Here is a 16,044-nt window from a genome sequence, read left to right as displayed (position 1 = left end):
TTTTTTGGTTTTTCTCCGGTACCGGGAACCGAACTCACGACCTTGCGCTTGCCAGGCAGGCACTTTTGCCGCTGAGCTAAATCCCCAGCCCCCCCCTTTTCATTTTTTGACATCGGATCTTGCTAAGTTGCCCACGGTGAGGTCAAACTTACGATCCTCCTGTGTCCGCCTCTCAGAGTGACAAGCCGTGTGTTTGAAGGCCATTCATTGCACTTCTACCGTTGGTGGGCATCAAAGCCATCCAGCCCCAAGTATTCCCTCCTTCCTACAAGGCTGTGGCTGTATGAACACCCTCCCCTGCCCCCACCCTCCACCCCCGCCAAAAGGCTCCTGGAGAAGGCAGCCCTGTGAGTGCCTACTTGGCTCCTAAAGGGGGTGCTGCGTGGGTTGCTTTGTCACTGTTGAGACAGGGTCTCCCTGTGTTGCTCAGGCTGGTCTCAAAACTCCTGGGCTCAAGCGACTCTCCGACCTTAGCCTCCCAAGTAGCTGGGACTACAGGCATGCACCACTGTGTCTGGTTTCTGTTGGTTATTTGAGACCAGGGCTTCTCAACTGGGTGTTCCATGGACTTCCAAGGTTGTAGGTAAACTTGTGAACAGGTGTGTGCACATGTCATCACAATTCCAGAGGCGACAAATGATGGCTTTGGTCAGTTCTGCACAATGGGTAACCCAGGGGGCAACCCCAAAGTTCCTGGGTCCCGATCCCTTGCTCTGCTTGGATTTAAGCACCATCTTCCACAAGGGACTCTCAGAGAAGAAAGGCAATAGGCCAGGGCCAGTGACAACCAGACCCGACCAGGCTGCGAAGGTGAATTTATCCCCAGCAGTCAAGACAGGACCAGCTTGGCCTCAGTACTGCCAGTGAGGTTCTCCAGCCCAATCTGGGGGGAAGGATGAGCCACAAATCCTTCCAGGCACTGATTTATGTAGCATTCATGCAGAATTTATTATACAACGAATTTTATTCAATTAAACTTGAAATGCGCCTGGATTCTTAAAGGTTCAGTAGTGATTGCTGGGACAGAGTGCTCATAAAACTGGATGGCTGTCGGAAGGTGTCGGGGAGGAGGCGAGGGTGACATTGCAGCTGACAGGGGATTCAGAGCTGGGGACGTTTGTCATTGGGATGTGTTACAAGTTCGGGCTGTGGAAATTACTCAGTGAAGAATGCACATTAACAATAGCCATGAAATATCAGTTAAGGGAAACTAGGTTGAGAAATGAGACAGCAGGATCTATTAGTGCCTGGCATTGTTTGCTGCAGCCCAGGCTGTGATTAAAAGGACTGTCAAGCAGCCGTGGGGAGGGTGGGAGAAGACTATCTTGGGCCAGCTCCCTGGGCCTCAGTTTCCCCACCTGCAAAACATGTAGGGTGCTTCCCTCCAGGGCTGCTGTGAGGTTTAGCTGAGACCATGTGTGCAGACCGTGTGGTTCAGGGCCTGGCACTGCTGCTATGGAGGATCATCCACAGTAATGATGCTAAAGCACTGCTGCAGGGAGCCTGACCTGCACCAGGACAAGGCACTTTCTCAGGGGTAAAAAGTATGGGAGCGGCCAGGTTTACTGGCACAAGCCTGGGGCCCCAGCTACTTGGGAGGCTGAGGCAGGAGGATTGCAAAATTCAAGGCCAGCCTGGGCAACACAGGGAGTTCCCATCTCAGCAAACAAATAAATACGGGAGTGCCAAAAACTTCAGTAAAAAAAATAAGGAGTTTACACACGATATTTTCAGAAGTCACATTATGCCTCCCTCCCCTCAAAAAAAAAAAAAAAAACAAGAAAAGTTTACAATAAACCAGGTGCCAGTGTTTTAAACACATGTTGGTTTCACAATCCCGTATCACTGCATGAAGGGGACCACTGATCAAATGTGCAAACAGATTGGGCAACACAGGGCTTTACAGAGACAAGCTTTTTGACTGTTGGGCTTTCATTAACTTTTCCCACTTGGATCAGTGTATCTAGGTGGACACACTCTTCCTTTTGCCTGGGGCTCTACTAATGCTTCAGAAGCAACTTCAAAAGGGCAAGTGCTTCACGCAGCGCAGCCTGTGTCCACGTAGTCTTCTGTTCCTCCCGGGTTGGGGGCTCAGAGAAACACCTGCCCTGCTCCTGGTGGGCCTTTGGGAGATGTTTGCTGGTGGAGGGGAAGACGGACCCAGTGGGTGGGCCTGGGAACCTGAACACCAACATCCAGCTGCTCTAAGAGGGACAGGCTTTGTACTGGCAAGCTGCCTCATTTCAAAGATCGCTTTAAGATATGGCGCACACTCAGTATTTATTTTTGCCACAGTTAGAAGTTACAAGCGTGTTGTTTTGTTGCAGTTTCTGCCCTTTCCAGGAAGATTTGGAAATGTGGGCAGAACTGAGTGATTACTGCGAGCTCCTGGAACATGTGTCCTGGCTGGGTCTGCAAAGATGGCGGGGCAGGGAAACCCCACGAGTGTGCTTCTCCTGTCGCCCATCCTGCCGGTACACACACAGCATCCTACCCTGTGCCAGGCGTGGGGTCTAACTACGGGAGCTGGAATAGCAATGGCCATGGCCACCTCCTGGAGGGTATTCTTCACTGCTGGGCACTGGGACCTACCCGCTCTGCCCAGGGCTCAACAGAGCTACTGCAGCCTGCCTGCTCCCAAAGAACCCAGAAGACAAGAATGTATTGGCCTTGCCTGCAAAAATATGCACACAACAGTTGGGCGTGGTGGCACACGCCTGTGATCCCAGCACTTGGGAGGCTGAGGCAGGAGGATCCTTGCAAGTTCGAGACCAGCCTAGGCTACAAATGGAGCTCAAGATCAACCTGAACTACATAGCAAGACCCTGTCTCAAAAGACAAAAAAAAATGCATGTGGCTGAGAATTTAACATGTGCCAAATTGCTGGCGAGGAAGACGATGGGAATGACCAGCCTGCTTATGCCTGGGGTGGAGTCCCCTGCTAGGCAGGCACTCAATAAATAAATGATTGCTGAGTGGAGTCCTCCAGGCATCCCAGACCTGGCGTCGAAAGGAGCCTGCTCTTCTGAAGCCACTTCCTGCAATTAGCAGCATGGAGTCCTTAGATTCTCAGGGCTGCCTCTCTGCACTTCATAAATATTCCTCTTCCAAGGACACAGCTGGCACCGGCAGTGTCATTACATAGTGGGAGGGAGCAGTGGTGACTAGCAGAATGAAACACAGCCATGGCACAGGTCTCAGAGGCAGAAACTGGCCAGTGCAACTAAACTAGCCAGACAAGTCTCACTGCTGTCACCTTGCCGGAAGCAGATCTCACGTCCTTAAGCTGGACGCACTCTCCCTCGCCTGCCGCTCGCTCAGACAGGGCAGGAAGGGCCAGTCTTAGCAATGGCGTTGCTCTGCCCAGGGCCCTGTCCACATTGGAGAGCAGTCTCCAAGCCGCAGCCCCGCCACACTTAGACCCCAGTGTTTCTGGGGCCTCGTCTGTCAATCAGCAGCGGCCCTTCCCCACACTGCAGCGGTGATGAGTGGCTCCAAGGTGACTAAACTTCCAAATCCTGCTTCCCTTCCCCTTTATAAATGTGACATTTACAGCCCCTTTGGCACAGGTAAATCACAATTACATTTCCAAGGGCCTCTGGTACCATTCCAAACCCTTGAACAACCTTAGTCGGCAGCGGGAGGGCTCATTCATGAGTCAGTCCCTCTTTCTCTCTGATGTTCACGCGCGCATACACACACGCGCACACACACACACACACACACACACACACACACACACGGCTCAAGCCTTTCCCACATTTATTCTTTCTTCCACCTGGCTCCTTCACTTGGTAGCCATCACTTTACCTTTCTCTTCTGCAATGTGGAATTCATTCCCACTTCCTCCAAGACCAAGGCCAGCCTGGGGAGGCAGGGACAAAAGTCTCGAGGGCCCCAGTCCCTCCAGGGAAGTAGTAGCAAGTGTGAGGCAAAGCTGAGTCTGCACCTAAGACCCACTTCCAGCTCCTCAGGCGAGCCCCTCAGCAACCAGAATCCCAGAAGGCAGACTCTCCCCTGCTGTCACTGTCGCTGTCACCCTCACTATGGAGGGGCCTAGGAAGCCCCCCTTCCATTATCTCCAAGAGCCTCAAGCTCCATCTGATGGGTCATTTTTCTTGTATATTTTTTCTTGATTTCCTTCCTTCATGGCCGCATATCTGGCTACTGTGAAGAGATAGTCACTGAGTCTGGAGAGGCAGAGAGAAGGAGAGGAAGGGTGTGAAACGAGAGATCACTGCCGGCCAGGTCCCACCTATTAGCTCTCAAGGAGGAAGTGCGAAGCCACAGCATCTACAGGAGCATCGTGCAGGGATGCGGTACCTGGCCAATTAGGATGGATGGATGCCATGTGAGGCCAGCTTTCGTGACAGCCAAGGGCTGAGCTGGCCCTCATCCTCAGAGAAGGAACTTGGGACCACTCCATGAGCTCATTTCATAGCTTCGAGTGTGAAATGGGGCTTCTCAAACTGGAGCGAGCACACAGGTCACCAGGATCTTGGCTATGTACAGTGCCTGATGCAGGAGGGCAGGGCCAGGCCTAGGATTCTGCAGGTTAAATTCCAGCCTAGGCCAGGCTAATACTGCTGCACCCAAGGCCACGCTTGGGGCAGAGAGGCTGTAGGTAGCACTCTTGGCACTAAACACATTCTGGTTCGTCCTTTTTTTTTTTTTTTTTTTCCGGTACCAGGAATCAATCAAACTCATGACGTTGCGCTTGCCAGGCAGGCGCTGTGCCGCTGAGCTAAATCCCCAGCCCCTCTGGTTCGTCCTTCGTGGTGGGAGCCGCTCTGTGCATCGAGGGTGCCAAGCAGCTTCCCTGGCTTCCATGCACTGGCTGCCAGCAGAATTTAGACAATCAAGCACCTCCAGAACTGCCAATGCCCTGGTTGAGAAGCACTGGCCTATAAGACCCTAGTGCCCAGACTCAAGTTCCTCCTTTCTTAGAACCACTGGTGGTGGGCCTCTAGCTCGGAGGCTTTCTGCAGAGAAAGCGGTGGGGAGAACACAGAAGACACGACGTCTGCCCTTCAGGTGCTCAGCTGTCCCCATCTGTCCCACCCCTTGTGGCTTTCCCACCAAGTATCTGTTACCACCTCCTCTGGCCCTTCCTGCCTGCTCCTACCCTGTGAGGTCAGCTCCACAGGGCCTTTCCTGACCCGCAGTCCACTCCTCCCCAGCTGTGGCAGCCCGCAGCTCTCCCTCTTGGACACTGCAGAGCAGGTTGCTCTGGGTATCGCCCCTCGGACCATGTGGTCCTGGAGGGCAGCGGTATGTTGGTTTCTTGTCGGCTCCAGAAATCTGCCAAGGGGGCAAATGGCCCTGGACCATAACCCATCACAGACCACCAGGTTCCCCAGGGCTTGTGGGTGGGGGCCTGCTGCTGTGGAGCTGCTCAAGACTGCCTAAGCCCAGGCTGCATCCCCGTGGGAGGAGAATCCACTGTCACTTTCTGCACAACCAGTACAGTTCCTGGGGTGCAGCCCCCACTGCTCCTGCCCCCTAGCTCTCTGCCTGCCCCAGAGCTCCAGCTACACCCACACTGTACTGTGCAAGCCAGGCTGCACGGACACTATGAGGGCAGGCTTTGGACTGAGGAAGCTGACTGCAAGGCAGGGGTGGGTGGTGTCCACCTGGGCTGGCCCAGCTCACAGGTCCTGCCTGGGGCTTCTCAGGGAGGGGAGATTGGCTGAGAGGAGCTGACTCCTAGACCCCCGCCAGGCTTCATCAAGATGCCTCTGAGGGCACCCCTTGCTATATCCTGTTCCTTTGTACTTAGGCTTATTTCTGCTGGCTTTTATAGCAGTCTCTCCCAAGTACAGCTTAACTTTTTTTTTTTTTTTGGTTTTTCTCCGGTACCGGGAACCGAACTCACGACCTTGCGCTTGCCAGAGTACAGCTTAACTTTATCAGAGATAGCAACAGTGTCTGTCGCATAGCACATGGCAGGCACACACAGACCTATGGGCAGCAGAAAGTGGGTGTAGTCCGGTACTGTTCCCCAGTCCTGCTGACTGCTGTCCTGCCCCACGGAAGTGCCTGGCTTTTTAGAGAGGGACTCTTAAGTTCCGTGTTAAGTACCTATTTAAGAACTTGGCCACATTTGCATCCGTCTCTCCCGTCTGGACAAGAGGCACCACGCTGGAAAGACAGGAAGCACACAGTCACACGACATGGCAAGGGTTAACACACTTGGGCACCTGGGGCCTCGACCCCATTTCCCAAGTGGCCGTCATTCAGCCTCTACCTGGACAAACCCAGCTAGCACCAGAGATGGGAAATGCATGACTGGAGGGTTTCATGGGCCATGCACCCCATTCCTGGACATGCGGCCTGCCCAAGGAGGGATGGAGGACAGGGAGCAGAGGGAGGTGGCCTGCCCCACATCCCAGCCTGCTGGCCTTTGTGCCACTGGACCTGGGGTCCTCCCTGTATCCGTTGGAATGGTCACACTCCAGCTTTCAAAGATGGAGGGATCTGGCTCTGAATGCTCAAGCAAACTCGCACTTCAGTTCACCCACGATTCTGTGTTCCAGGGTCCCGGTCAGTCTGCAGATATTTCAGACAGTAGGGAAGAGGTCTGCTGAGCACTTACAATGTGTACATCATTGCTGCCACATCACCTGTGCTGGAGGCACTGTCTCCACACCTACCCTTGGGGTTCTTGCCCTGTCCAAGGTCACACGGTGCCTAGTGGCCCAGGCAGGAGGTGGTCCAGGCCTACCCCATAGGCACCTCCACTTGTACGAAGCTTTGTTACCTGGTGGGGCCCCACCTGGCAGTATGCCCGCTGGTCATCCCTTCGCTGTGGCCCGGTGGCTGTACTGAAGCCCACTGTCAGGTTGGCTGCCCTCCTTGTTGGGCCTCTGGGTTGTTTCCAACTTTTTTCTATTATGAGCACTGCTGACGTGGATGGCTTTGTACAAGTGACATCCTTTGTTTTGCAGCCAAAGTGTTTTCTGTTACCTGGGGATCCTCAAGATCTGTCTGACCTGAGACCCTTTCATATAAGATAAAACCTTTGTGATGTGGGGCCCTGGAAAGAGGTTAGGGTTTGACCCAGATACGCCCGAGCCCAGATCTGCACTTTGCCGCTGAGCCTGGCCACAATGTCACCTCTCTGACATTGTGAGTCCACTTCACAACTCCTATAAATTGGGGCTGCCACCGCCTGTCCTAGGATTCCTCTGTGAACTCAGTAAGACTGTGAACACGGAGTGCCTGGCACAGCCTGGCTTTTGTACCAAGGTGGGGCTCTATCTTCACTCTAAGCTGGGTGGCAGCTAGCCGAAGGGCGGTACGAATGAACCTTTTCAAGTCCCTCTTGTTAAGCTGTCCTTCAAAAGGCTGAAAGTAGGCTGGGTGGGGCGTGGGGGCGGGGTGGGAGTCTCCCTTCCGGATGCTCGGTTGGAGCAGGGGTTGGGGCAGCAGGTGGCTGGGCTGTTGACAGCTTCCCCCAGAGCCCCGCAGCCGTGCAGCCCCTCCAGACCTCCTTCTCCCCTGCAGCTGTGTGGCCCAGAACCTCTCACTGGCTTCCTGTCGCTCCTCCGCCAGTCCCTCTGCAACGTGGGGCTCAGAGGACAGGGGCCTGTCTGTGCTGGCTGCTCTGGCACAGTGAGGCGCCGGCGGAAGGTCTGGGTGGTGCAGGGCTGATCCACCATGTGTGCCTGCTAAGACGAAGCCCCGTGCCCTTACCGTCTCTCAGCTCGGCGGCACACAGCCCGACAGAAGTGTAGTGCAGCGCTGCTCTTGCCTCCCGACTGAAAGGAGAAAGCAGGTGTCGGCTGGGCAGAGCTGGGCAGTGGGCAGCTGTAGCAGGGTTCCTCGGACATCCAGGTCTGCCCACTTCCTTGGCCATGTTCTGCTTCCAGGGGCCCTGCCCGGCACACCCACTGGGTATCTGCACCCATAGCGGAGGGAGGGAGGAGCGAGGACCTGAAGGGGCTAGGGTGCTGGCACACAGCTCGTCACTGGTAAAAGCTAGAGGAAGGGCACTTATTGCAAGCCCATGCATTTTTGTCCATGTGCCTGGCCGCAGCCACCCCCGGGGTGAGGCAGTGATACCTACGGGCAGAATGAAGGCAGTGAGTGGCGGGAGCTGCCTGGAGTAGTTGTCGATCCACTGCTCCAGCTCCAGGATGGGCCCCGCCTCAAAGGCCGTGTGTTCTGAGGAGTCACAGAGCAGGAGCATGAGGCCCTGCTCACCAGAGCATCAAGGACACACCCCACAACCCTTCTGCCCAGTGTCCCGCAGATGGCTTCCTCCGGCCCAGAGAGTGTCCCCCAGGAGTGATGGGCAGTGGCCAAGCGGCCCGTGGGAACCCCAGGGGAAAGTCCTCGGGGCCTCTGACCACCCACACAGCTGCAGCAATTACTTAAGTGAGCCTCCCTGGCAGAGGAGCGCGGAGTGGCCAGGGCCGAGCCGACGTCCTGCAATGTGCACTGGATCTGGGGAGGGAAGAGGCGAGAAGAAAGGCTGACCTGTGGCCGGCTGGGCAGCAGGCCATGGTTCTCTGCGCAGAGGCACCCCGTGCGCGTCGGGAGCCGCAGTGGGGGTCAGGAGGAACCTTGCTGGCTCTGAGCCCCAGCTGCCATGCACTTAGGCCCTTGGGAAGTTTCTTGTTTTTCTTTGCACTGACAGTTCTTGTTTCTCAGGTGCTGGGCCCAGGGACCAGATGGGACAGTTCTACCTCTCGGTGAGGGCCACGGCATGTGGGGGGATGGGAGCAGAGGGCTCCAGCCTAGGCGACTCCCAGGGACGTGCAGAGGGAAACCCTGTCTCCCCTCTCTCTGGGGGCCAGGGGCCCGGCTCCTTTGTAAGCAAGGAAAGCCACAGTGATACTACAGGGTGCGAGGGCTGCGGGCTGAGGCTCACTGCGCTTGGTGGCTCAGCCTGGGCACATGGTCCTCTGGTCATTCTGGTGGGCGGTACCCCATGCATTGCAGACTATGTAGCTGCATTCCTTGAATGTATCAGTAGATGTTAGCACACTCCTGTTCCAGATGTGAGCACCCAAAACGTCATCCCAGATGGCCTGCCCATGTGTCCCCACCTGCGGCTGAGAACTGCTGCACGGCACACTCCTCTTCCCCAGTATGATCCTCACCCCTCACCCGCGAGGGAGGATGAACTCTGCATACCCCTATTTTACAGGTGAAGAGACTGAGGCCTACTGAGGAAGAGTGTCTAGCCTTGGGTGACACAAAGAAGTGATGGTCACATGATGAACTGAGTTCCAGACCGCAGAGCTGGAAAATCTCATCTTGGGGACAGAGGATGTTACTTACTTTCTGAAGCTCCTCAGCAAATGTGTGGCCCTTTTCTGTGATTAATTCCATAGCAAACCTGAGAAGAAAAAGGAAGAAGAATTTTCCTCTAGTACAATGCTGCTGTAAGACAATACACTCTCAGGTGGCGGCCATTTAGCTAATTCAGTTACAACAGCGTGGTGCTATTTTTCTTGCTGACAACAGCAACACCACAAGCTTCCAGTTGGATATGGTATTTGTTTCTCAAAATGCCTTTACTTATACTCATTACTTCCAGTCAACAACTCCTTCGGGTGCCTCCCCTGCCTGGGTCCTGGTGATTCAGCGGGGACAGAAGGTTACACAGTCTCTGTCCAGCTGGAAGGGGATGTTCAAGTTGAATACTACATTGCTGAACGGGAAGCTGTAAACCGAGGTAAGTACTCTCTGAGGGACAGAGTGAGGGAAGCTTAATGCAGCCTCAGCTAGGGAGCAGGGAGGACTGCCTGGGGGAAGCATGCTGAAGGTAGGGCTTTGAAGACTGAGTATGAGTTCCCTGGTAAGGCAGGCTGAGGCAGGGAACAAACTGCCCACAAGTGTGCACTCCCTTCCTGTGCCAGTTGGGAGCCTGGCAGAAAACAGTGCACTAAAAAAAAAAAAAACAACAAAAAAAACCAGTGCACTAGATGGACTCCCAGAGGAGACCTTTGCAAAGGGACAATTCCCAGAGGTTGAGCAGAGTTAGGGAAACTGACGATGAGAGGCAGAGACTAGCAAGAGCAGGGACCAAAGGGGCAAGGGAAGGGGCCGGTGCTACTGACCCAGACTGTGCTGGATTTGGGGGCCACACAAGAGCCACAGAGCAGGGAGTTGGGTAGGGGCCCAGTGCTGGGGACAGGGTCACCTCTCTCTGCTCGCCAGTCCCTGCTGCTGCCTTCCACAGCCTAGAGCCCCTGAAAGCAGCAGAGCAGGAGTCAAGGGCAGAGCAGAGGGAAAACAGACACAAAAGAGTGTTACGGTTTGTGTCTATATGTCCCCCCAAAGCCTCATGTGCTCATAAGTGGGGCTTTTTGGAGTTGGCTGGATCTAGGGTGCGTGAGGCTGGGATCAAGGCTGTGTGGTATTACATTAGTCCACTGATTGGTTTGGCATAGTTCTGGGCATAGATAATGGGAAGGCCACCCTGGGCGTGGGTGGAACCACCCGACAGACTTGTAGCCTGGATGTGATAAAAGTGAAAAGGAGGCTTGCTGCTTGCTGCCTTCTGCCTGCCATGCCATGAACCATTTCTCCTCTGCAATGCCCCACTGTCACACTGCCCTGCCTTAGCACCAGCCAACTATGGGTTGAACCCCTACAAACTGTGAGCTAAAATTCCTCTTTTAACTTTGGGTGTCAGGTATTTTGTCTCAGCAATGAGAAAAATAACTAAGACAAGGAGCAAATGAAAGAAAACGAGGGCATCTTCCTAGTCCATCTTCCAATCAGAAGGACAAAAGCAAACCCAGGACTGGATGTACAGTGCTTGTCTCCTTGCTAAACTGTAAGGAAGGGCTGTGCGGGCTGGAACACTGGCTCTCTCACAGCAGTGACACAGCAGTGTGCCTGGTGCCGGGTACCCCGCAGGTATCAAGAAATACCTGCTCACTGGAAGATGCTCTGGGGCATGTCTGTCTGTGACCCCCTGAAGGCAGGGTTGAGGCTAGGTTTAGCAAAGCCTGGCGCAGAGGTGCTCAGTCAATGCCCGACAGAGGGAGGATCCATAATTGAGGCTCCAGAACCACCTCCTGCCCCATATCAGCTAGAAGACACTGGCTCACTGATCTACTAACTCTGCATGGCCGACGCTGGAACTCATCTTCCCTTCTCCGCCCACTTCATCTTCTGGCCTCCCCCAACCCCAAGGGCCTGGTTCTCTCCACCCTACTGGCAGACTATCTACTCCTGCCACTATCGGTCCTGAAAATCTCATCCAATCTGCTCGCTACTGAGAAATGGTTGGCATGAACAGGTAAATTAAGACAACGATTCTCTTTAATTCTCCCTAGAACACAGAGATGGACACTATTTCTACTACATACTATGGTTCTCAGTATGTGCGTCTCTCCTCCCTCACTGATGTCAGGCATGGCCACAAGACTGGCTCCGGCCAGTGAGGTGTGCATGGGATGTGCCACGCCCTGGGAAGCTTTTAAGAGCCAGTGTGAGCTTCCCCAGGACCTCTTTCCGTCTTCCTCAATGGTGGGACCATCCCAGATGGAGGCCGCCTTGCCAGCCCAGGTCCCAGAGTAGAGGCCACGAGAAGCAGAGACACAACCAACTCACCTGCAAAGTTAGGGACCCATGGATGGGGGCGGGGAAGATCCAAATGGTGACAGTGGGGGAGGGGCAGACGTTGGCATAGGCAGGGGCAAAGGGGGAGGTGCCTGTGGCCTGGCAGCCTCCTGGAGCTAACCAGCCATGCTCCTGGTTGCTCAAGGGTGGACAAAGTCCAGGATGGCCTAACGCTGCTAACAGCTTCAGAGTCGTGACACTCACTGATGCCCGGCTCACCCCCAACCTTAAGGCCGATCCCTTACCCAATAGCTGAACTTAATTCATCTGTAGTTCCCAAAGCTTCAAACACCTGGTCATCTTTGGGTCTCCTTTCTCCCGTGAAGGTGCTAGAAAACCCTGCGGAAAAACATTTAGCCCCCTGAAATTAGATTTTTTCCCCCCCAGATATGCTGTTCTTTCTTTTAAAAACCATTCAATATCAAGTACAACAGAGATAGAGAAAGGTGTTGATATCCTAGGTATACAGCTTGTGAACTGCCACTAATTAAACAGACCTCTGGGACAGCACCCAGCTCCAGACCAGAACTTGACCAGCACCCTAGAAACCCCTATGGACTCCCTTTCAGTCACCACTCCTAAGGGTAACCACTAGCCTTACTTCTTCCTGATAGCTCTTAGTTCAAACTGAAAAATCACATACTAACCATCCTGCTAAAGGACTAAAACATCTGTCACATCACACATACACTATTACTATACTTCACACGCAATCGGAGTCCTCTACACACCTCTGCCTAGGTGACTATCAGCGTGGGGGCTACCATGCTGGCCTGGCACTCACAGGTAGGCCATGGTGTTCTGATAAATAAATGATTTCACAGAGTACCATCAGACAGGCCACTCTGTGATGGTGACAGATCAGGAGCAAAACAAAAGAAGGCCACTGTGTAATCACATTTGAGCACAGAACATTGTCTAAATAACAATGACCAGGCGCCCCTTCTCCTGGCTGATGTGAGTGATTGTGGCATTTTTAACCATGACGGCTTTAGCAGCTTTTGTCTCTCTTACCTTTAGGGAAATATTAAGATACCCATTTATAGAATTAGCCCTGATTCCTGATAGTATCCAGCCCACAGCAAAGACCCACTTCTTAATCCTCCCCCAAAGCAGCTAACACAAGCCCAACCCTATTGTAAGTCCTCCACAGCATCACCTACCAGGGCTGGACAGTCCCCAGTAGCCTACCTCCCGCCTTCTAATGTGCCACCTCCCCACTGTGTTTGCCTAGAGGTTGTACCTGGAGGTCTTTGGCTGGAGACCAGGGACACCACCACCTAACATTATTCCTACCCGTTTTCTTTTTATTGTTGTTATGGTACCACATATAAAAAACATAAAATTTACCATTTTGATATTTTTTCAGTATATACTTCAGTGGCATTAAGTATACCCTATATATATGTTTATATTTTTACTATATAAGTATAAATCTAAAAAGCAATAGCTAGTACTGAGCTGCATGATTTTAAACTTCAGAATATGGTATCATACTGAAGCCAGGTATGGTCATGCATGCCTGTAATCCCAGTTACTAGGACAGGAGGATTTAAGTTCAAGGGCAGCCAGGGCAACTTAGTGAGATTCCATCTCAAAATAAAATAAAATGGGCTAGGGATGTAGCTCAGTGGTAGAGGGCTTGCCTATTACACTTGAGGCCCTGGGTTCAATTCCTAGTACTGCAAAGAAAAGAAAATAGTATCATCTGATATAAGCTGCGTCTGCTTGTTTGCATTGTTTTTGGAGACAGGGTCTCAATATGTAATTGAGGCTGGCCTTGAGCTTACTTTATAGCCCAGGCTGGCCTCAAACTCATGGCAATCCTCCTGCCTCGGCCACCTGAGTGCTGGGATTATAGGCGTGCACCACCATGCCCAGATCTCTGCAATATATTCTGTACAATATATTCTGGTATTTTTTAAGTTATCAAAATAATATGTGCTTACTGTTCAAAAATAATAGAAGGGTGGAAACTTCTGTTCATTCTCTCTCATAACTCAGTTTCCACTGGGTAACAGTGCACAGTGTAAAAGGTATAAACTTTCAAACATGTTGAAAACACACATATACATACCCTTTCATCTAGGTGGATTCAGGGTATTTGGATTATTCTGAAATTTGTTTTTCCTTGTTGTCAGCACTCTATCACTGAATCACACCCTCACCCATTTGTGTGTGTGTGTGCGCACGCACATGTGCAAGTGTGCACACATGCATGCATGTGTGTTGTACTGGGGATTGAACCTAAGATCTTAATGCTGAGTTATATCCTCAGCACCACCCCCTTTTTTCTTATGGTACTGGGGGTTGAACCCAGAACCTTTGTATCTCTAGCTTTTTCCAGATTTTTTTAATTCTATTTTTTTATAGTGAGGCTGGATCACACTAAATCACTAAGTTAGCCAGGATAGGCTTGAACTTGCAAACCTCCTGCCTTACCCTCCTAGAGTGGTAGGATTACAGGTATGTATTTCACACCTAGCTCCTCTTTTATTTTTTAGAGACAGTATCTCACTAAGTCTCTAAGTTGCTCAGGCTGGGCTTAAACTTGCAATGCTCCTGCCTCAGCCTCCCAGCATGCCAGGATTACACACAGGTGTGCACCATCATGCCATGCTCTGCAATTTGTTTTTATCATTTAATGTACCAGGGCATTTTTCATTTCACATTACAGTTTTGTAATATATATTCAGATCTGTCATATACTTTTTATTGGCTATACAGAAGTTGGAAAAACTTTCAAACAATGTCTGTCATATTTTCACCCACGTTCCTCCCCTACCTTTGTCTCCTGTTTTGGTGTAAATCTTGGGAATCTTGGGTGTCTTCAAGGAAGGCTGTATGCTAATGAGGAACAAACATGAAGAGCTGGTAAGTGGGAATGACTCACATAGAGGGGCACCTTCGTCTGGGGGTCCCAGCTTACTGTTGGCACTCAGTGGCAGCACTTACCCCTTACTAGGATGGCACTTTCTAACTGATGCCTTTGCCCTCCATCTCCTCTAGCTGCAAGCCTTTCATGGGCAAGCTCTGTGTCATGTCCACATCTCCACCTGCAGTAGCTGATGCAGTGCACTGCTCAGTGTAGACGTTCAGTAAACATTTGCGGAACTGATCACTTCTAGTAGCTCCTGCACCACAGAGGATTACAGGCATCAGCCATCTCCTGAAGTATCCCTGGGATCTTCCCACGACCCCAAAAGTAAGCACTACCTATTACCTTCATTTGCTATTGAGGAAATTAGCTCACAGAATAAGATTCATCCTCTTGTCACCTAGGCAGGGAGAGGCAGAGCTGGGGCTCATGTGCAAGAGTATCCTACACCAGAACCCCAAATGTTACTTCTACTCGCTCAAAACTTCTCCCTTTAACTACCAAATTAAGGCCTCTGGAGGAAAATAAAGCCGGGCCACTTCCATTCCATAAGGCTTCAAGTATACTCAGAAATGAAGAACTGCCAAAACAAGGTTTGAAAACTGGTAATTTTTTTTTCCTCATTTTAAATTTTTCTGATACTGGGGATCAAACCCAGGCCTTTCCACATGCCGGGCAAATGTCTACCACTGAGCTACAGCCCTAGGCCAAAAAAAACCCCAACATTATCAAACAGAAATACTACTTAAATATATATGTATAGGTACATAAATAGATAAGATAGATTTAAAATGTGACTTTCCAATGTAAAAGGTTAAATCACTAGACGTATCAACTACATTAATCACTGTTAATTCGTGGTATTCTACAGGTTCTGAGGTCTGAGAGTCAGGGTGCAAGTTTCAAAGTAAAGCCATGTTTACTTTGAGGACAGCCGTGTTTAGATCATATTGTGTCTCACCGTCTTTGAGAACAAACTGCTCTTGTCAAAATATGAACGATGATCCTCCTGGCCTAAGTGGGATTATGCATGCCCCGCCCTGACAGATGATAGCTTGGATTCCGTAGGCTTTGTGTAAAGAAATCCTGGTCTCTGGCTTCCACGACGCCCACGGTGACGTCACGGCAGAGGGAACGTCACCAGGATGACGCACTCTAGCGACAACACCACGTGATTCACGGCAGGCGTTCGAGTTCCTCTCCCAGCCACTTACCTGTCCTTGTCTTCCACATCCTGAGAGCCGCTGCTCTGGAAACGGAAACAAAGTAGCCTGTAGGTGCTCAGGCACCCGCGGAGGCCGAGACGGCCTCCCGTAACCCAGACAGCCATGAGCTTTCGAGGGGAGAAGGGGCGGGAATCTCTTCTCGGGATGACTTCTCCAGGCTACCGTCCAAACCCTGGGTGACTCCACCCATAACCGGCCGCACCACCGCCAAACTCCCATTTCCCATTGGTCCGTACTTCTCGCACCAGGGCGGGACACTCCCAGGAACTTGCTTTCCATTGGCTTAAGTGGGGAGTAGGGCGGGAAAATCTTTGACAGCTTAGCTGCGATACCTATTGACTAATGCTCAAGCCAATT

At 51.9% G+C, this 16,044-nt stretch overlaps 1 protein-coding gene across 2 annotated transcripts in view; it reads right to left on the bottom strand.

Moving 5' to 3' along the window:
• Nucleotides 1-15,858, bottom strand: part of Mmab (methylmalonic aciduria (cobalamin deficiency) cblB type) — a 31,072-nt gene extending 15,214 nt beyond the window's left edge. Inside the window, exons 1-9 of one of the 2 annotated variants that reach the window (XM_005396450.2) lie at nucleotides 15,676-15,858; nucleotides 14,369-14,430; nucleotides 11,829-11,922; nucleotides 9,289-9,346; nucleotides 8,376-8,448; nucleotides 8,069-8,166; nucleotides 7,696-7,760; nucleotides 6,082-6,141; nucleotides 3,746-4,190 (exon numbers count right to left, since the gene is read on the bottom strand). In XM_005396450.2, coding sequence (XP_005396507.1) covers nucleotides 4,091-4,190; nucleotides 6,082-6,141; nucleotides 7,696-7,760; nucleotides 8,069-8,166; nucleotides 8,376-8,448; nucleotides 9,289-9,346; nucleotides 11,829-11,922; nucleotides 14,369-14,430; nucleotides 15,676-15,791 — 726 coding nt within the window. In that variant the 5' untranslated portion in view covers nucleotides 15,792-15,858 and the 3' untranslated portion in view covers nucleotides 3,746-4,090. Of the gene's footprint in view, nucleotides 1-3,745; nucleotides 4,191-6,081; nucleotides 6,142-7,695; nucleotides 7,761-8,068; nucleotides 8,167-8,375; nucleotides 8,449-9,288; nucleotides 9,347-11,828; nucleotides 11,923-14,368; nucleotides 14,431-15,675 lie in introns of those variants that run through there. The other variant, XM_013520337.1, reaches the window with a different exon arrangement.
• Between the last annotated feature and the right edge of the window lie 186 nt (nucleotides 15,859-16,044).

This window comes from Chinchilla lanigera, unplaced genomic scaffold (assembly GCF_000276665.1).
Source record: "Chinchilla lanigera isolate Chin_1 unplaced genomic scaffold, ChiLan1.0 scaffold00054, whole genome shotgun sequence".
In the NCBI taxonomy this organism is placed as follows: domain Eukaryota; kingdom Metazoa; phylum Chordata; class Mammalia; order Rodentia; family Chinchillidae; genus Chinchilla; species Chinchilla lanigera.
The sequence above is the reverse complement of the archived record's forward strand: the minus strand, read 5'-3'. Positions and strand labels throughout refer to the sequence as shown.